At 38.2% G+C, this 21297-nt stretch overlaps 1 protein-coding gene across 2 annotated transcripts; it reads left to right on the top strand.

Annotated features, from left to right (window-relative positions):
- The first annotated feature begins 918 nt into the window (after window positions 1–918).
- Window positions 919–19891, top strand: st6galnac (ST6 (alpha-N-acetyl-neuraminyl-2,3-beta-galactosyl-1,3)-N-acetylgalactosaminide alpha-2,6-sialyltransferase). Of its 2 annotated transcripts, none has more exons than XM_038274162.1 (10): window positions 919–1276; window positions 1977–2267; window positions 7604–7886; window positions 9879–10044; window positions 13562–13736; window positions 14079–14217; window positions 14288–14391; window positions 16075–16158; window positions 16349–16448; window positions 17034–19891. In XM_038274162.1, the coding sequence occupies exons 2-10, from the start codon at window positions 2068–2070 to the stop codon at window positions 17217–17219; spliced, it is 1437 nt and encodes a 478-aa protein (XP_038130090.1). In that variant the 5' UTR covers window positions 919–1276; window positions 1977–2067; the 3' UTR covers window positions 17220–19891. The 2 variants fall into 2 exon arrangements, with proteins under 2 accessions (XP_038130090.1, XP_038130091.1); XM_038274163.1 differs by having other exon boundaries at window positions 1974–2267.
- The last annotated feature ends 1406 nt before the right edge of the window (window positions 19892–21297 follow it).

Genomic DNA, 21297 nt, shown 5'->3' with positions numbered 1-21297 from the left:
ACCTCCCAGCAGGATTCAATTTGATTTATTCCTGATGATTGAAGTATGCGTTGTACTATGTCTCAGTTGGAACAGGTTAGACATGGGGCGACAGCGCTGCTATAACAGCTGGAAGTAATGCATATTATTTAGGTCCGACAGCATAAGAGAGAATGGCCTGATGGGAAAACCAAACGGCTTCAAACCAGAATATTTATTCCTTATTTTAACTTTATTTATTGCTGCACTCATACACTAACTCTTTAATGTTGCTGCTCCACAGAATCATTCTGATAAACATGATAGATGTGCTTTCTTTTTTTTATTACTTTTTTCTGAAAATGTATTGATTCTGAGTCTTTTAGACTGTTCCATTTATTAATCAGATTGTTGAGCATATTATAATTTAAGAAGAACTTGTCAGAGCTGCATTGTGTAGAATATCTCTGTTGTAGAATAGAGGTTCAGTATTTGTGATGGGTGATACGGATCAGACAGTTTGCAGACATTTTTCTTATTTCAGACCCTCAGACTGTGATGATTTCACCATCGCTTCTCTGGTTGTTCTGATTAAACAGTCCAAAATCATTTCCCAATGTTTTCTTTTTCTTGTAATATATGTTCTACTTCTGTAAACATTTCTGTCTGGAAATAGAGAACCTGAGGATAGTACTTCCCTTTTTTTTTCTTTGTCTTTTTTTTTTTTACCCTGGTTTTGTTTTGGGGATTTTTTCATGTCAGATGGAGGTAAAAAGTGTGACACTAAAGATGACTCATGCTTCTGCAGAAAGAAAATAAAAAAGACAGTTTTGAATAACTTTTTTTTTACTCGTCTCTGTTCACTCTTTGGAAAACAATTATTTTATTTGCCTTTTTTTTGTGGTTCCCGTCTCTCCAAACATCCAGCCCAGTCTATAAATCATGGGACGCCTCATCGGTTCACTCTGGAATCCTAATTAGGGTTGTTGCCTCTGTTTAAGGTTGTTTACTAGTTGAATTGGAGATAATCGACTGGGTGGAGAAGTTTAGTTCATTTCTGAATGTGTTTACATAAATGTGTGTTTGGCTTGTTATCTTTGTGATTCAGTCCCAGAGCTGCCTGTTCATGTCTAACTAACTTTAGAGCTGCCTGACATGGGCTCCCTCCCCCCCTTCCCTCATGTTTGACCAATTGCCAGCAGCTGTTGCTCATTTGACAATAGGCCCGCCCATCCAGAGCAGAGGCTGGTACTGAGGTTCTTAGCTCTCCGTTAGAAGAAGACGTCTCCACTGTAAGAGAAAAGGCGATCTGCTGCTGGTCAGAAAATGTTTGTTTTCTTCCTGTGTTTCGATGTAAAAAGATTTCTTTGTTTCAGAAACGAGGCGACAGAGCTTCCTGTTCCACAGTGCTCAGCCTGAGTCAGGCTTTGTCATAGTTTGGTACTTTAACTCTGCTGTTTTTTTGTTTTTTTTTGGGGGGGGGGGGGGGGGGGGGGGTTTGTTTTTCTTCTCACTCCAACAGTGCTAGTAAAGTTTTACGGTATTTTGATTTCTTGAGCATTTTGTCTCCGTCTTCTTTTGTTTTGTTCTCAAGGAAGCTGAGTTTGCTGTTCTGATTATCACCAAATCCCTCCTAACACATTCCTTCCACTCCCCCCTCCATTCTTCTGGTGAGGCATTTATCAAGGACTTTCTGGTAGATCCCTCCAGCTCTCCTTTTGACACCTCCAAACCCACTTAGCAGCACACGAGTGTCTCTCAAAGATATCATTTCTGGTTTCCTGCTGTTGCCTCGACACAGCAGCTGACGACAGCTAGAGTGGAGCTCTTTTATTATTAATCAGAAGAGCTACAGTTTAGTTAAGAGTTCAATCTGCTCACCTTTCCATGAGCAAATGTTTCTTTAAAATTGATTCTTTGATGTTCTGTTGCTGCTGAGAGAAAGTTTCCCTACTGCCGAGTCTTTTCCCCTTTAACTCTGTTATTTATCTCTGTCTCTGTGGTCGTCATTGGAGAAGTCGAGGTCATATTGTGGAAGGAGATCCTCACCATCACTTTACATCTGCTGGCCTGACCAGAAAAAACCCTCCCTATGCTCCTGCAGGCGACATGCAGGGCCCGGCCAGCACTCGCAGCCTGTTGCCCAGAGACTGCATCCTAAAAGGCATGGCCCTGAAGAGGCAACTGCTGGTGGCTGTGGGGGCCGCCGTCTGCCTCCTGTTAGTCTACATGCTGTCTAACACGATGCAGATTCCCTTCCCTTATCCCCGTGGTAGACCCAACGGTTTTGGGGAACATGGGGGAATCAGGTGAGTGCTCACTGATCACACAACGTAATGCCTGTTCAGTCACAAAATCTGAACCCAGCAGATATGATGGAAATAAATGAAGGGGTGATGGGGAAGACTCAAAATGATACAGGGGTAAAGTATTTTGTCTTTTGGAAGTGCATGAGGGTGGCTCAGCCAATGGACTCTTGAGTTCAAAGCCTCTAATTGTCTGGAACTCTTGTCTGAAATGATCAGGAAATTTTATTGTAATGTGAGGACATTTAGCTGATCCTCACAAGTTATTCTGCTGACTGTTTGGTTTCACTCATCTCTATTTATTCGCTGGATTGCTGAAAGCCTGAAAAGTGAACTTGCTGGCCGCAATATTGGTTCTCCCCACGCCCGCAGAGACGCGCCATAAAAAGGCCTACGTGTGTAGCATTTGGCTGCAAAAACAAGCAGTTTGCTGGCTGTGGGAAGACGTTTCACAGGTAACTTCAGTCAGTGGATGTACTAACCAAGGAAACCTTATTTACACCAATATAGTATGTAGCGTAACATTAGTCTCGCAATCTCGGACTGACTCGATTGACTGAATTAGCCACCGACATTGTGTCTAACGTTAGAAAATGGAAAGTAATTCACTGTGAAATGTCCGTGTGGTAATTCTATATTAAGTGGAAGACACTGCTATGAGAAATACAAACATTACAAAAACGACAATGTCATCATTACATGTATATTACATGTACAACATCAATTTAGCACTTTTGGCATATCTGTATTATTGTGCTCCATTAACATATTAATTTTGCTGTAATGGATTTGTATAATGTTACATAATTTATAGACTTCATAATGACTATGCAATGTGATGTGGCTTTTTAAAATTTTTTTATTATAAGTTAAGGAATCTACTTATGCTATGAAACACCAAGTGTGTGTCAAAGTGATGAATTTCTTTCTTTTAAAAGTCTTAAGTCCCCCTGAAAATGAGAACATCGTTGTTGTTCGATGCTGTTGCGCACATATTGTTTACATTGCGAGAGGTCTAACTAGGGAGTACCAATATGGCGGACGGTGGCTTCACTCCACCCCCTACTACCAACGGGCTATCACCAATCTAGTGAATACATAGAGATCATTATTTGGTTTTGTACAGTCATTCCTAACTTCCCACTTCCTTGCTGCATCACACTAGTAAAGAATGAATGATTAGCAGGCTTTTGCAGCACTTGATTAAGGGGAGGAGTCCTAGTTTGAATCGGTGTTCTGGAACAAAAGTGTAACGTGCGGCAGGGGTCTCTGAGGAGCGGGGTGGGGAACCACTAGTTTAGTGTAGAGGCATAGAAAGAGTTCAAAATCAAAGTTGTTATTTCTATTGCTGCTGCAACTAATGTGTGAGCCTTGTCTTTTGCAATATTGATTGGTTGCTCCAGACATTCCTAAAATCACACCTTCTAAGCAGACGTCTTTTTTTCTGTGGTGGAATCGATACTCGGTGAAAGTAGAATCTGGATAAAATCCATCTTATTTAAATGTGTTAACCAAACCGTTTAACATTTTCAAATTTTATAAATGATATAATTGCATGTGGGTGTCCAATGATGTGTTAATTAAAGAGTTCTGTGTATACATAATGATCCTGTTTGTACCCAGTATATTTGCATTTCATTTCTCTTAAAAGTTGTTCAACCTGCTGCATGACTGTTAAATTTTTTGGGCTGTTCAGATTTTCAAACATACGGATGAGCTCTTATATAATGGGCAGTTTGTTGAACATATTATAGGAAGCAAGGTTGGTCATGACGGGATATAAAAGCCAAAATTAATTGTATTGCCCGGACCTTTGAACTGCTGTGGAGTGGCTGTGTTAAGTTATCAAGTTGCTGTTCAGAAATGGCAGACATCAGCTTGCCTTAATCAGAGATTAATCTGTCAATCAGAGACAGGCCTTCGACATAACTGCATTTATCTTTTTTATTTTGCCGTTTTCTCAATGTCAGTCCTTGGAAGATTTCTGCCTGAATGAATGCATAATTTTTTTTTTTTTTTTTATCGTGCTGCTGATGGATACAATTTATAGAGAGGTATCAGCCATGTTTCTTCCTCTCATAATTTAATGTTTCTTGCCTCAGTCATTTAATCATTACTATCACCTCTGGTTTGTCTGAAAATGCATTGTGTTTTAAAGCGACCTGGACTTCCTATGTTCAGTTTCATATTTGGACATAAACTGCCACTTCTTAAAGCGGTACTAAAGGACTCTCTGTTTGGTCAGTTTGGAGTTTGGCTCCCCCAGTGGATACAGGCTGTATAGTTTTACCTGAAGGAAGACTTCATTTCCCAAGAGGACTAGCGTGGTAAAGACTATAGCATGGTATAGTCCTGATGACCCTGTTGTTTGTGGTTGGATTGAACTAGATTTCTTTCCAGTGGCTGTTTAAAAGATGAACGGCGATGAGGTAATGAATCTAACTGTGGCAAAACAATGTCATATGATGATATTGAAAATAAACGTTTAGTTTGTACAGCAACCAATGTCCTGACAAGTTTAGAGTCTTGAAACAAATATGTTTAATAACTTCACAGTAAGCACACGTATAGATCCCAGCAGGAAGGTGGTGCATTGCCTGCGTTGCCATCAACCCTGCAAAATTTGCAGCAATATACAGTCTCTCAGGGAAACTTTGTTGCATTGACTTCCGTCTTTATAACGGAAGCGGGGGGCGTATGCCGTAAAGCAGTCTGCTCTTTTTTTAATGTTTATGGGGCAAGGTTGATGCCGCCACCCTCAAAGTTTCTTGGTGCCAGGGAAAGCGATACAGACCCTTCAGGCCATGACGGAGGTGTCATTCAATTATTTGTAAATTGATGCATAATCAACAAATGTGTTTTAAAAAACAAAACTAGTGAAAGTTCAAAAGTTAGTGCTGGTTGAGTTGACCTCTTTCCGTTCAGGTTTTTGGATTTTGCAAGAAGGAAATGGGATCAAAATGTTAAAGATGCTGAATTAAGTGTTTTCCTCTTTGGCCCTTATGGAAAAATTAAGCTGTCATTGAGTTTTGTTTTGCTCAGAGTGGAAGGGACAAACTCTGAGATCACCTGCATCATGAAGGGTTTCTATAACTAGCTTTTAGCGTGGACCCCCCACCCCCCACCCCATGTTGGATCATTGTGGCTCCAACAAAGGAACCATACAGCACTCTGCTACACTAATGAAAAAAAATCCCCTGGAGTTAGAGGACAGCAGGTCGTTTCCCGCACAGGGACATGAAATGTAAGCTTTGTTCTGATGGGCTCTAAAAGCAAGCTGAACAGATGCATTAAGAACCGCTGAGGGGAACTGGAGCTCTGGCATGTTTTCAAGGTTTCATCAAAAATGGTAGAGGATTGTGCCTAAGGAGCATTCTGTTCTTTTACCAAGGAAAAAAAAAAGTGTTTTATAGTTTCTGCTACAGCTGGACCCTACGTTTACCGAAATGTTAACAGGTGAATTTGAGAAAACTTAGATATTCTGTTTTTGCTGAATTCATAGTTCAACGCTGTAGCAATTTCTGTAGAATAAACTGGCTTTACCATTAGCTGTGTGAACGCACCATTTGACACATTAGGTTTGAAAATATATATATTGCATATCCTTTTGACGAGGATCTTGATAAAGAATGATTGGCATTAATTCACAAAGAATTAATGATTACCTCATATTCAGAAAATTAAAAATTATATTTATGAGCACTGCTCTTTCACCTCGCAGTCAATCACATACATCAACCTTATCCATCCTCACATTTGCAACCTTACAGACTTATTTAACAGAACTTTATCAGTACGAGAACATCGGTGTGTGTGTGTGTGTGTGTGTAAAAATGGCATTAAAGAAAATAAACTGCATGGTCAAACGGCAACAGGCCCATAGACTGGCTTCAGGCTGTGCAGTTTATCATTGATAACGGCTGCCTCTAAAACGGCTTTATTTACCTAATTTATCGTTTTTATCTACTTTATTCACAATTTACCTATTAAAAAATCAAACTACGGTTTAAAGCTTTACTTTGAATGAAGTATACTCTTCAGTCACACGGAATCAATGTGATTAAAAAAAAAAAAAACAACTCAGTTGACTGAGATTTCTTTTTTGTTTGAAAAAAAAAAACAAAAAAACACACAGAATTTTACAAACAATACATGAACTACTGGAATTTTCAGATTACACAAATTGATCAATTCAATGGAGAAAAGGGAACTACTTGAGGTTTAGGATCAGCATTCATTCAGTAATACAACCTTACTGTGAGCCTAGTGGGAGGTAGCGGGTACAATCTGAAGCCACCCTATGGGACTGATGGCCTCTAATAACAACCATTTAATGGGACGATAACATCAGAAGCAGCTCCAAACGGCCACTTGGTTTGATTCTCTCTTCCATTACACATTGAATATCAAGGAACCCATTAGACGATAAAGTCCTACCTGTTAGAGCAATGTTTTTAGACCTCATCTTGACCTGTTGACAGCTGATATATGTGTATATGGACCCGTCGTTCAAGACCTGTTCCTGGAGGTTCTGTAGCATAATCATATCTGCTAAATCAGTTGTACTGAGACTGTTAATGTCCTACAAATCACACTAGAATGAACTAAAACAGGGAGCCACAGTAAGACTCTTAAAAGTTAAGTGAGCTTGTTTTCTGGTCCTCTGCAGTGTTATTACAGCTAAGCCCTTAATCTAGCTTTAATGTATATTGCATCCTCTTTGAAAGAACTCAAGGCATGACTCTATTCTTCACAGTAGAAGAGTGCAGGTTAGACTAGGATTGATTAACCTTTATGCAAAGATATGCAAACTGATCCAAAGTTGCTGCCACTCTTCCACCATGTCCATGCAAAGGAGTCAGGAAGTCACAAGCAGTTTAGGATTATTTGCATCTCATAGGCCCCGTCCACACGAAGACGAACCCTGGCCTAAACGCAAAAATTTTTCACCAAACCAACCTCTCATCCACACGAAGCCGGCGTTTCGGGGGTCTGTAAACGATCTTTTTTTTATTCAGCCTTCAGAGTGGGAAGATTTCGAAACGCCGTTTTCGCGTTTAGTTTTCGAGGGGTTTAGAGGCAATATGAAGCCACTCAGTGACATGTGAACAAAAAAGAAAAAAATCGACGCCTTTGTCCATTTATACAGTAGCAAAACATGGTGTAAAACAATTTGGGTTTCTTTGAATTGTTTAAGCACCATAAATGAACCAGCTGTTTACCATAGAACCAGCTGACATCTGTAGAAAACGAGGATCATTTACATGTATTTTTAGGGTGTGTCAAGTTCCTTTAGGAACCAACGCACAGATAATAACATGTGGTTTAATCTTCCACAGCACCTCTAACACCTCTCCACCCAAATGGAGCAACCTCAGCCAGCCAAATCCCACCGCCGCGGTACAGTATGCAGCTTTAAAGATTAACCCAGTCACCAAACCACCAAAACCAGCTCAAAACCAAAGCAGTGATGCCTTAAAGCCCAGTTCAAGGTCTAAAGGTGAAGACCAAGCCAAGAAAAGCCCTGTGGCTCTGCCTGGGAATCTTATCAAACCACGGGGCCCCACAGAGCCACCCTACATTGGAGATTCCTATATGTCTGAGAACATCCCTCCACAAACGGTGAGTTGGCTCAGGATTTAATATTTATCAGAAAGATTTGGCTTTAAACGATATCCTTTTTATCCTTTATTTGCAAAAGTATTTAAATAAAGAAGCAGGATATGTCAATGTTCAAAGTCACAGGCTGGTCTCCCTCCCCCTCCTTTCCTTGGCTCCTCACACCTGCATCAAATGTCAACCAACAGTTAATGTTTTACAGACCTGCTTCTCACTAAAACTGTTAATAGTCAGCTTCTCACTCAAGGGAAATTTGTATCTTGTTTTAAAATACATTTTCTGCATCATTTTGTGCAAAAACTCTAAGAAAACAGTTCCTCCCTTTGAGGGTTTTTAAACTTCCTCCCTTGATCGTTTCTCGATATAAAATGTGTAGATAACCGTTTACCAGGAACTCTTGGATATATTGGGCAGCGGAGTTACAGACAAGTTGAAATTAACAGAATTTAGTAGTTTACTGATTTAATAGTAATGGAAGATGTCCTCCAGTGACGTATAGTCTGGTCTCAAGCTGTCATTCACAGTCTCTTTGTAACTTTCAACTGGTTTAAACTAGAAGAAAAGTGTTTTGGGAGAATCAATTTTAACTATTGACAAACTGCATATGTTTACAGTGATGGAAAAACTGCTTGGAGAGCAATCTTTAGGTTGAGAACTTTGTAGCTTGTAAATGTCACATGTTCTGTCTTGTCAGGATCTTTATCTTCTTCTTTATGTCCTGCTGTGTGTGGTCATGGTGTGGCTACAAGTACTTTGTTCAACTGGTTTGTGCTTCAGGCTGTTTGTTAAAGATTAAGTCCTCTCTGTTCTTTGTGCACCTTGGAAATGCATCATCAAAGCTACTGTCATTGTCTTGTTATCAAGAAAGTTAGGAATCTATATAAACATTAACCAAACTTTTAATATTTATTATAGTCATGCCTAAGACTTACAGTTTAAGACGTCCTCAGATCAGAGGAAATGTTATTGGGTGTTTGGGAAAGTCTGAGAAGCGATGGGTTTGTTCCTGAGGGCTAAAGACATCCTAAAATGTCCACCATACGCATTAACATGTACTCTGTACATGTTCCGGGCTTTAACAAATCGGGAAATAAAATATTTTAGATGGGTAGTAAAATTAGACAAAAAAAGAGAACCTAAATGGTGCAAAAAATCTTGTTTCTATAAGATTTAATTAAAGGTAGGTGTCTGGATCTGTATATTAACGACCAGCTGAGAGACACACGCCTAGATAATCTCTGAAACAAATCCAACATGAACTCATTCATGTTTATTTAGTTTTGACTTCTTCCTTTTCACACTTTTTAATGTGACTAAATTCTCCAAAGACCCACTTTCATTACAGCATTTTCCTGTTTCCTTCCTCAGGAAGCAAAGTGTGAAATTCAACCTCCTTGTGCTTTTTTCTTTTTAAATTTTAGTTTTCTCCCCACAAAGGTTTTAGTTGATGGGAGCTTCTTGCAAATAAAACAAAATTTAATCTTCAGTCTTAGGAACTGTGATCATAAATTATATGTAAAGCTCAATGCATGAAACGATCAAATCAGATTGTCTATTGCTGACATCTTTATACCCACTGAGAGCAGATTTGTTTTATTTCAAAGGGAATTCAGCCATTTTGAACCTTTATACTAAATAAACCAGAAAAGCAATAATATTGGCTCTCTTTGTAAATTTCATTTTTAAGTCAATTCTAGTCGGAACTACTTTTGTTCCTCTTAAACAGCAGTTGTAGCTGATTGGGGGTGGGATAGATGTTATCTGATCTGAGTGACAGAGGCTCCTTTCTAACCTGTGTACCTTTCTCTCTCTCTCTCCTGGTTACGTTATTGTCAGAGCCATATAATTAGCAGCAGCAATGCACATGGGAATATCCTACCATGTTCAGGTTTCTACTGGGGATGTTTGAACTGCTGACTGATGAAAAACGCAGTGACTCCAGTTGTAGAGTTTTTGCACATATTGTTGCTAACAGCTGTTCTCTGCTCCTCACAGGACTGCCCAGATGGTATCCGAAGTCGGATAAAGAAGTCCGAGTTCGGAGGGCTGTTCCTGGAGCATATTCCCGTCCTGCAATGGGCCCAACACGCGACTCGGGAACAGCACCAGCGTCTGAAACAGTATCCAGGAACACACGGTTGGGGAGGCATTGACTACGACAGTGAGCTCCAATTTTTCCTCATAATCTTGCTGTTTTTTGACCCGTGGCAAATTTTTAAAGTTTTCTTGTGGTTGATAGTTTACAACAGGGTGAACCAGCTCTCCAGACAGAAACATTTTTGAAGGCATAGTTCGTCAGAGCAGAACAGGTTTGACTCAAAGTTCATTTTAAAATGTCTAAAATCGGCTTCAAAGGGTTGAGAAGATGCCATACATTTAGTTTCTTTTGTTACACATGAAATTTCGAACATTGAGTTATCAGTAAAGGGTCAAATCACCTGCTTGACAAGTTCTGACTTGAGGGTTGGGATCAGGGGATGCTTTAATGTCCTTAAAATCTTCAGAGGATATTGTGCTTGACACATGTTCACCACTAAGACTTTCTTTAGAACGCTCTTCTATGCTTAGAACATTTCCACTGATTGCTTTAGATCAGATGTGGATCCTTGGAAGGAAGTTTCATCTCTCTTCAAACAAAATTTGTATTGCATCAAAAAAACCCGGAACAAATGTTTTTAACCATTGAGACCATGTAAAGGGAGTTAATTGGATTTTATATTTGATTTATATTCTTGTACTGTAGGCAAGAGTGGACAGAAAACGTATTGCAATATATTTTCAGTTGAGATGATATTCTGATATAACTATAAACTGTATAAAGAAAATCTGCCAAGGAAGCCCACAACAGATTCCTGAATGTTATCGTTCTGAATTCGGGAAAGTCCTCCAATTTAACAATCGGGAGAGGATTTATTATACAGGCAAAGGAGGCCCTGAACCAGCAAGTGACCCCACCTGTGAGGGAGCGGCCTGTTGGTTGTTGACTCCTCTAACAGCACTCTTAGGATATTGATGCATGTTTAAAATAAGGACTTGGCATCAAAACAATAACAAATTGGGACTCGTGAAACAATCAACTTCTGTGCCCCCCTTTCCATAATAGAATGGACCAAGCCTTGCCATTGAATAAAACATCCAGAGATGCAGTTTGCTTCCATGGCTCTGTTTCATCTCCTTTCTGATCTCCAAAGTTAAAAAGTGAAGGAAATGTCTGTTAGACACATTAAGCCCAATTTTTATATCAAAAACTTAGTTTTGCTGTATTTCATGTAATCTTCAGCCTCTCCACATTAACCTGAAAATTAATAAAGAAAAAGCAAGACAGGAAAAATGTTTTTTTTTCCCCATACGCTGCAGTGCAACTGTGGAACTACGATCACACAGAGACGGACTGGCAGTTTGTCTGATGTTTAAGGGGCAGAACAGCTGTTTATTCCAGGGATGGTGGCCTGTCTATTACAGGAGAAGAAAAAAAAAAAATAACACAGCAGCTGGGAACTCTGATGATTTCAGAGCAGCTGCGTTGACATCCGCAGAGTTGGAGAAGCCAGTGCGACTTTACGAGGAACAGAAAGAACTAGAGCAACACAGACCAAAGATGTCGGTTAAACATCAATATCCAGACCAGAAATAAAAGTTACAGCCAATTGTCTATTAAAGCAGCCTGACGTGAAGTGGTTTGCTCTACTGAGCATCACTGCGGTCATAATGAGGAACAGAAAGTAGATGAACGGTACCTGAGCTTAAAGCTTGGTTGTGATGGTAAATGGGAGAAATCCTCCCTGGGAGCTTTTAGCTGGATATCCATCAATGTATAAATAAAATATGCATCTTAATTAGTCAAAAGCAAACCATTTATTCTTGATGTACACATTAGAGGTCCTTTAGATCATCACGTGGCTGCAAGTCTATTTCTACATGCAGACAAACTGAGTGTTGCTCAATAAACTAGGGGAATATAAAGAATCTACTGGTGCCATATTTTCAGTACCAATTCACCCACTAATTCAGCTCTGAGTTGTTTAGGGTGCAGTATTAAAAAGAAATAAGTAGCCTAATGGCTATTAAATCAGCTGCTTCATTTGTTTACAGTTTAATTCTGAGTATGTCTAATTTGTAAAATGATAAACTAAAGAAAGATCCAGTTTTACTAGAAGTAAAACATAAATACTATTTTCTGTATATAGTTCCTAAGAGCTGAAATCTAAATACTGATAAAAGAATAACATAAAGATAGATGATTCCAGAAATGTCAAGGTTGAGGCTTTATATTATGTTTGATCCCTAAAAGTCACGGTCTTTTTCTCCATGGCAATATTTAATGGATGCTGCAGACGAAGACTGCTTTGTTTCACAGCAACAAGCATATTCAAGAAAGGAGGATAATATTTGTATATCATCAGCATTAATCAAATTTTTGAAATCTCTCATGAATATATTCATCAAATGTCTTTTTGGAAACTTACCGTTTGAGAAAGATTTAAGATTATAACAGTTTCTGGGGTTGATCAGAACTTCACATAAAAGTTCTTCTAAATTAAATAATAAAGCTTGATTATCTTTAGTGAAATGCTTTTTTCCTCATCTTTTAGCCACTTTAAAGAAATGAAAGATTTCATTTTAAAGTAAAATCTTGTGTACAACTTATTTAATATCAACTAACATTTACCTGAAGTCATGCTTTCACTGAGAACACACCAGCTGTTTCACTACTGATCAAAGCAAGAGCTTGAAATAAGGGAGGAGGGCAGCACACATGACACCTTGCAGCTGAATAATAAAAACACAAATGGGTGCCATTTATGGAAATCAATGCAAACCAATGCTATCAAAGCTGTTAGTTAAACAAACAACCTCTAATATTCAAACCCAATTTTCCGACGGGATCAGTGGAGTTCAGCGTTTGACGTTACCTTGCTGTCCTGCAAAAAGGTAAACCTCTGCCATAGTCAAGTCTATTCCAGCCTCTAAAACATTTTTATCTAATGGATGCAGGTAGCTTTTACTGATCAGTTGACATTTTGAATTTTCATTTAAGGGAATCTGAGTAAAGCAGAAAATTCAAAAGACATATCTTTTGAAGCTGATTAACAAAACAACTTCACAATCATGTAATTCCTGGTGTTTATCCATTACGTCCTGCTAAAATGCATTTGATCAAAACATAAGTTTGAGCCGTGGGATTACATCTGCAGGGCTTTAAGCCATAATGATTATCCTTACTTTCAAATATTTCCTTCCGTTTCCACAGTGTGATACCTTGATTAAAACATTTTACAACATCTGCGGCAAACTTTCACTCCAAACAAAACAGCTGTGTATCAGAATGAAGTTAATCTCATCAAATTAATCCAATCCAATTTTATTAAGCACTTAAAAACAACCAGTGTACAAAATGCTTTACAAAAAAATAGATAAATAAAACAGTGCGGATAACAAAACAAAATGGCTAAAACGTGGGTAAAAATATTCATTTATTTTTAAAATTAACTCTCTCATATCTAGTCAGAGCAAAGGTCAGTCTAGTTATTCTGCTGGAATAAAACATGAAACCAAATAATTTGATAAATTAAGAAACGTTATTATTATTATTTTTTTTTTTTAGATTAAGCCATAAATATCTGAATTATTTTTTTTCTTAAATCATTTCAGATAAATTCTGCTTTTTTTCTCTTCAGCTCTGAAGGACACTCTGTCTGTGCTAAACTCGTCTGCAAACTGGAGGATGCTGGATGACTGGGAAACCCGGAAAAATACATCAGAGTGCAGCAGCTGTGCTGTGGTGGGAAACGGTGGGATATTAAAGGAGTCGAAGAAAGGGAAGGAGATCGACGGCCATCATTATGTCTTCAGGTAACCCCTGGGCTTATAAACCCAGCTGAGACGGTTTGACTCGTTTTTTCTTTAATCAAAGTTGGTTGTTGCTTAAGGAATAAAAAAAAAATTAAACTGAGTCATAAATAATAGGTGATAACTGATCAAAGAATGTAATTCTGGTGTGAAAGATGTGACATGACTAAGCATGGAGATCTGTTAATATTTTGGGTGGACTTAAAGTTTGAAGTTCCCCCAGCTGCCTGTGATGTTCTAAGAAAGCTCCAAACCCCGTTCCAAATAAATCTGCCTTTTATTGCGACATACTGATATTTTCTTTTTCCTGCCTCTGCTTATTTTTGGACTTCTGTGGTTCTCCAGAACAAACGGAGCGGTCATTAAAGGCTTCGAGGAGGATGTGGGGTCCCGGACCACCCACTACACCTTCTCCACAAACACACTAATGAACTCCATGAGGAGCTATGCTGGTGCCGGCTACTATGGACCCCCTGTGTCCCAGGTGAGGACCCATTTGAAGCGTCTCTCCTCTTAGTTTTGTGCTCACTTAACGTCCTGCTGCTCCATCACAGGAAACACGTTATGTTTTCCTGCCTGATCATGACCGGGACTACCTGCTGATGAAGGCAGCGGCCACACACATACTGGTGGAGAAGGGACATGACAAAGGCAACGAGTGAGTAACGTTTCCCAGATGAAGCCTAACTGATCTGAATGTTGGGTTTGAGCTGCTTCATTGATTTTTAAGGTTGGCAGGGATCTCATTGGCTTAAAAAAAGAACCAATTTTTTGCTTTGTATTTAAACCTGTTCTTAGTTTCAGTTAATGACTGGTCTGTTTGCAGAACGCCAGATTTAAAACTTGACAGTCAATAAAGATAAAAACTGTTGTTTTATCTTTATTGACTTGTATAATACGGTTTAATAGAGGAATAATTTGAGCTTATGCCCTGGTTGTTTTATCCCCACTGTGATGATAATAATAACAACACGTCTGTTAAACTTTGATTTGTAGCTGACGTGACGCCTTCATGATTAAATGCGCTTAAAAATTTATTCCCTTTTAGTTCCACTAGATCACATTTAAATGGATCTGATATTTTACAGTGTTATAAAGTTAAGTAAATCTGAAGTCCTAAAATGTACAACCATTGTGTCGATTTTACTGTTTGTTAAAAATTAGCTAAAGCCAACATGATGAAACTGGAGAAATAAGCGTCCCCTATGGTAACGATGATTCTCAGTAGATTTGTCAGACTCTCTCTCACATTATCCTCCTTGCTTCTCATTTGCTTGATTGTTTAACCCCAGATTTGGGTTGTTGTAGAACCTAAGATTTTTTTTTGTTAATAAATGCAAAACTGTAGTAATAAACAAGGGTTTTCTTTAAAATGGTTAAAACTTCTAATTTCTTAGCAGCCTTCCACAGAATGAAAGGAGCTTCCCCCAATGACAATCACTTTCAGTTTGTATAAGAGATTAATTTCTCAGTTTGCAAGTACATGGTTTTTCTGTACATAATTGCTGACCCTACAGAAGACCAGCTATTTTTTTATGGTTATAAGGTGAATCTCTGAATTATAAAGGTCTTGCAGTGTTCTGGCTGCAGTATGGATTTGAAAAGGCTGACATGGCTTCCTGAAGCCTGTTTTCCCGTTTTTATTTGACTCTTGGTTTTTATCAGTTGAACTGAACCTCCTGTCACCTCCAGCTGAAGTGAGTCATAGAAGCACATTTAATGATTGTCAGGAAAAAAGGCACCGAAATCAGTTTTGTGTTCATATAAAGCTACCAGTAATGTGTGTGGATGTAGAGCAAAGTTTAAACTCCTTAAGGGACACGTTATTTGCGGTTAATGTGAGGGCTGAGATAGTTTTCTGATGAGTAAATTCATGTCAGACAATCTCCAACATGTTGAAAAAAAGATTTTTCCTCCTTGCTTTTGGATGACGTTCTTTTCTTTTATGGTTGAGTTGAATTTTTATACCTGGGTGCAGCAATCATTTTAAATCTTGCTGTGGTTCTGTCCATGGTGCTGAGGGTCGATCATGCAGAGCTCTTTTTGTGAAGCTCTAAATCATTGCACCTTACACCACAGCATACAAAATAAAGGTTTACGTACTTAAACTTGTCATCAAAGTGGGCATGAGGAAATGTTTTAATGTTTTATGAGATGAAGATGCACTCTGAAAGGCATCAAACCACTTGTCTTGTTTTGGTTCAGCACAGAAATACTGTAAACGGCAGTGTGTAATGATCCAGCTTTAACTGGACAGCCATCGACGTATCCCAAAGCTGTCATGTCTGCTTTTTTTTTTTTAAGATGAACAATTAGTTTTTTTTTTTTTTTTTTTTTACAGCCCCACAAAGTACTTTGGAAAGGATGTCTCTGCAGCAAAGCTGAAGATGTACCACCCAGATTTTATTCGTTACCTTAGAAACAGGTAAGTGCCCTCAAAACCTGGTGCTTTAAGTGAAAATGAGATGGATGAAAAACATGCAAGACCTAATCAAGCTCCTGATTACTTTAAATCCCACTGAAGTGTGTGAATATCGACAGCCAGAGATGATTGGGGAAACAAATGAAACAAATTTCTGCAACTCATGACAGATTGATGCAATTTCCTGTTTCAGATTCCTTCGATCAAACATTCTGAACACCAAATATAAGAGCATCTACCGACCATCGACGGGGGCTGCCATGCTTTTGGCTGCACTGCACTCCTGTGACCAGGTAGGAGTCAGGAACATTGTTTTCAACTACAAAACTGTTTCCCATGTTACATCATTTTATTAGTATTTCATCTAATCTCAGCTGAGTTTCTTTGTTTTTCCCAAAACTTAAGTTTACTTGCACTAACATTATTTTCTTTTCAAGCCACCCTCAAACTAAAGAAAAATAATTCAACTTCTATAAGTTAAAGTATGGTGGAAAAAAAACACTCTTTACTCTTGCATTTGGCAAAAGGAAAGAATTTATTATTCAAATTGCCTTCAATGGTAGGAATATAGTCTGATGCTGTGACGTGAGAGAGGCATATGTGTTTGCATACATTGTGTAAATGTTTGTTTTGAGCTATGAAGTGACTGCACAGCAATGGGTTTCTTGTTAATTTTTAAGCTTGTGTTGACATTCTCTAGATCTCTGACTTTCTCTATTTGTGTGAAAGATTCTATGTCTATAAGATTTCACGCTTTATCATGAACCCTTCCTCAACCCTTCAGCAGCAGGAAATGGAGGTCAAGACAAACTATTAAAAGCCTGCATTTTTATTGTTCCTGCCTGCAGTTAAATTGTGACTTTTTGTTCTTTCTGAAGGTGAGTGCGTACGGCTTCATGACGCCAGACTACGCAAACTACTCTGACCACTACTATGATAAAACATATCACAAGGTGGGCTTCTTCGTCAACCATGACATGCGTATGGAGATGAATGTGTGGCAGCGGCTACACAAGGAGGGTCTCATAAAGTTGTACATGCGGCAGGAAAAACCACTGAAGTAATTTCATGGCTCCTGGAGAGACGGACAAAATAAAAAGTTTTGTTTCGATGAAGAAATGTTTTTTTTTTTTTCCTTCCAAGCAACGGCTGGTTTAGTTGTTCCTGGAAGAGGATGAGTTCCCCCTCATTTGCTAGACTTTTTCTAAATCATGTTGGGCTTTTTTTTTTTTTTTTCTTCTAAAAACACTCCAGGAAAGGATGCTACAACATTTTGTCTACTTTAAAAATATATAATAATAATGATAATGATATTAATAATATTAATGATAATGATAATAATGATGATAATTATGGCCGCCTTTGGATTTCTGAGTCTTTAGAAAAATCCACTGGAAAAGCTCCTGAAGCTTAAACTCCTTGAACTGCTGCTTATACCTTACTGACCTCAGAATTCAGCATCCGAAAGTATTTATTCAAGTACTAAAAAGATTAATATTTCAAATTATTACACAAAAATAATTATAGTGAGACATATTCTATTTCAGTTTTAAGACTGATTTCCAATTTTTTTAAAGGATTGATCTTCTGTTATTTCTCAGCCAGTTGCGAATCTGGACAACGGCTTTAGCCTTCCTATAAATAATGATTTCCATAAGCCAAATCGATATTGCACTGTAAATGAGCTCAGTAATAGCAAACCTTTTTGATGTTTACATTTTTAAACTGTCTTGGAAGGTATCTAGCTCCATTCCGTTTAGCCTTCCTGTTATCTACTTAAAACGTTGCTCTCTTGTGCATCCTGCATGATCTGTTGCCCGGTCTTTAAATCTAAAAGAAAGCTGCATAAATAGTTTCTCACATTTGCTCTTCATCTAACTCGATATAAAAACAAAAAGATAACCAATACAAATAAATCCTGAGTCCTGCTGCAAAGCATTAGCATCTTCTTGTACTTTTTGGTAACCCAGCAGGGCTTAGCATAGAGTTTACGACTCTCAGCTTTTGAGCTTCCAGTCAAGAATCAAGTTAGCTACATCACCGTCTGACTTGTCATCGCAACTCTAATTATGTGTTTTAGCATAAAAAAACCACTTAAGATGTTATCGCCTTGTATTGCTAACAGCTTTGCCAGTGCCTTAGCTAATGAGGTGCCTCTTAGGAAGTTTCATCCTGCTTTTTTAACTTTATGGTTTCATCAAAGTCTAAAAACCTCTGAGTGCAATGCTTAAAAAATAAATGAATAGCATGCTAATATTACCAGAAAATTCAGATTGCATTGTTTTCTTTCTACAAACTGCTTGAGATAAAAATGCTTGGTTCAGCTTTAGTTCTCCTTGCCGAGTGTTCGTTTGGCATATTCTGTTATTTTCGGTGGCAGGTTATGGTTTAATTTAAGCTTATTTGAGAGAAGCCCATGAATAACACTTTTGCGCAATGACTTATCCAAAAAACATATCATTAGATATTAATGAACAATTTACCAATGCAATGTTAATTATTTTAAGCATTGCAGAAACAAATTACTTTAAGAATATGGGGATTTGTAGTCAGTTGGATCAAATACGAGTGTCTTTAAGTAGGGATTTCCAATGATGAGAGGCCAAAATTAAAACTAATCCAAGAATAACAGTTTTTATTTCCAAGATATTGACCTCTGAGCACTTGAACTGACTGCTCTATTTTCATTAAGGGAACCTGAGGTCCTTTTCCATGATTCCAAAGATCAGTTTATAGCCAAAGAGAGGACTTTGATCCAGCACAAAACTTGTTGAAGTTTCTGAAACGTTTGGGGGAAAGCATGTAACATTCCTTGAAATACAGCAATCATGTGCGACAGTAATGGATGCAATTCTTTGAAGCCTAATTATGTAGTTTTGGTTATTGGAAATATTTATTTCCAGGTATTTGAAAAAAAAAAAAAAAAAAAAAACCAGGAGTACATGGAAAGCAGCAGTTTTTCCTCAGCCTACAGGTACAAAGACCATCAAGCTGTCTGATGATCCACTTTTGGAGCAATAAATCACCAAAGACTGCTATAAAACCATTAAGTTTTATATGGTGCGTTAACATGAATACGGAGGAGGTTTTTTTTTTTTTTTTCCTATTAGACTTTTTGTGGAAGACCTCTAACTGTGACTGTAAATCTTACTCTGACCATGTAAATTGAAATGGATTTATATATTTGACTTGATTTTTAAACCTATTTTTCTAAGATGCCACTTTGCAACTTTCTGTGCCTTTAATGTGAACCAGCATTTTGTTTTCTTGAGGCAATCTTTGGACGTTTCTACATCCTGAAAACCCAGCTATTGACTTTTAGACATTTTTCTAAAGCGGCAAGAACTGATTCATCTAATGGGAATTGTTTACATGTATACTCTGTTTGACATCTGTCAAGGGTAAAACATCCAAACGGATGAGTCATCCTAAATTACAAATGGCTTCATTTTTCAGTCATCAAACTGTTAGACTGAAAGGTGTATCAGGGAGTTTTTCTTCAAACTAGTTTTCTAAACCATTTACTTTTCTACATGGTGTAGAAGCATAAAGGGACCTTTTCAGTGCAATTTATTTTAATCGTACATTAAAATCAAAAAGTAAATGGTTGTGGGTTACGACTGTTTTGATGTTGAATCTTGTATATTTTTCCCTATTTCATAGGTGGCGTTTTTCTTACTGTATGGATGGAAAACTGTAAACTATTTAAGTTGTCAATAAAAGTAAAAGCAAGCAAGCTGACTGTTTTTCTTCAAATTAGGGTGAATCCTGGAGTTTGTCCCCAGATGTAAAATGCACCTGTGAAGTACCCCTGATGAAGATAAGTCTCATTCCTCTAATCTACATTAAAGAGATTAATACTCCCATGGCACAAGAAGTCAGTTTGAAGATCTTTTCAACAAAAGATGAGAAGAGTGCGTTGGTTTCAGTTTTGTGGTCAGTGGAGTGTTGAGGCTGTAGATAAATGAGGCTTTTTATTGAGCCATGATCTCCAGGGCCTCTCCACTGGTGCATCAGGTTTCATCTTTCCTGCTGTGAGGCAGGGAGGAGGACATGAAGCCAGATGTGTTTGGTGCCTTGTGGTCGGGGAGGGTCTGAGGCCATGAGTCAGACTTTACAACTCTGTAATTGCAACCTCATGCTGACTGAGAGACAAGGCCATTTGGGGCTTTTACACAAACCTTTTGGAGCTGCATCTCTGTATATATGACTTAAATGTGAAAGCTTAGCAGGGGATTCAGCTAACATGTTTTTGTTTACAGCAGTTGACACAGAGTAACTAATTTGAACCCAGTATCGAAGCACCACCCGTCCCATAAGTGGGAATATTGTCTCATCTGACATACTGAGGAATCTTTCCAGCACGGAATCTAAAGCGGATCCTTGTTCAGTTTTGGATTGCGAAACAAATGTTTGCAGATGGTAACTGGCAACTAAAGAAATGTGAGGAAAGTTGTTTTGATTAAGGGGAATGACTTGGTTCTACTGTGAAGTAATGAATTAAAATGAACCTTTATCAGGTAAACATTTTAAATATCTTTCTATGAAAAGTTTAAATGCATTATCTTTAAGAACAATGACTGTGCTTGATCCAGCTTCATGAGCGTCTCTCAATGCTTCACTCAATCATATATTTAATCCTCCTCTCTGCTGCCTCTCAGTGGGGCTAACAGGTTGGTACAATTATTCAGCTCTGTACCACTTTCTACCAATTCATTTATTTCAATTTAACTTATTCCTATATCTTTATTTTATGTCATCTCAAGACATTTTCTGATTAATTACTCCAACTATAAAAAGATTCTATTTAAATTGTATGCAGACTAATATTAACCAATTAAGAATCTTAATGCAAGAGCTCCACATTTGGCAGATCAGTGTGTCACTAATCAGAGATTATTGGGGTCCTATCCATTAAAGGGATAGTTCGGTATTTTTGACATGAATCTGTATGGCATCCCCATCACCAGTGTCATGCAATCACACTGACTTACCCCTGGCAGCGTCCTGTGAGCAGAGTTCTCGTCCAGTTTTGGTCAAGCCGAAAGTAGTCCGGCAGGTTTGCTAGACCCAGCGAAATAAAACGTTTCTCTTCCCAAAACATGTGTTCAAAAGAGTGATATTTTTGCATCCCAAAAACGT

Source organism: Cyprinodon tularosa, unplaced genomic scaffold, assembly GCF_016077235.1.
Source record: "Cyprinodon tularosa strain WSP-4 unplaced genomic scaffold, ASM1607723v1 ctg90, whole genome shotgun sequence".
NCBI classification, from domain to species: Eukaryota; Metazoa; Chordata; class Actinopteri; order Cyprinodontiformes; family Cyprinodontidae; genus Cyprinodon; species Cyprinodon tularosa.
Note: the sequence above shows the minus strand (reverse complement) of the source record. Positions and strands in the feature narration are given on the sequence as shown.

Excerpts from the sequence above, each read along its gene's own strand:
- st6galnac (XM_038274162.1), top strand. The coding sequence starts at position 2,068 with ATGCAGGGCCCGGCCAGCACTCGCAGCCTGTTGCCCAGAGACTGCATC. Across the intron at positions 13,737-14,078 it reads GGCCATCATTATGTCTTCAG|AACAAACGGAGCGGTCATTA; the intron begins GTAACCCCTGGG and ends GTGGTTCTCCAG. Across the intron at positions 16,159-16,348 it reads ATTCGTTACCTTAGAAACAG|ATTCCTTCGATCAAACATTC; the intron begins GTAAGTGCCCTC and ends TTCCTGTTTCAG.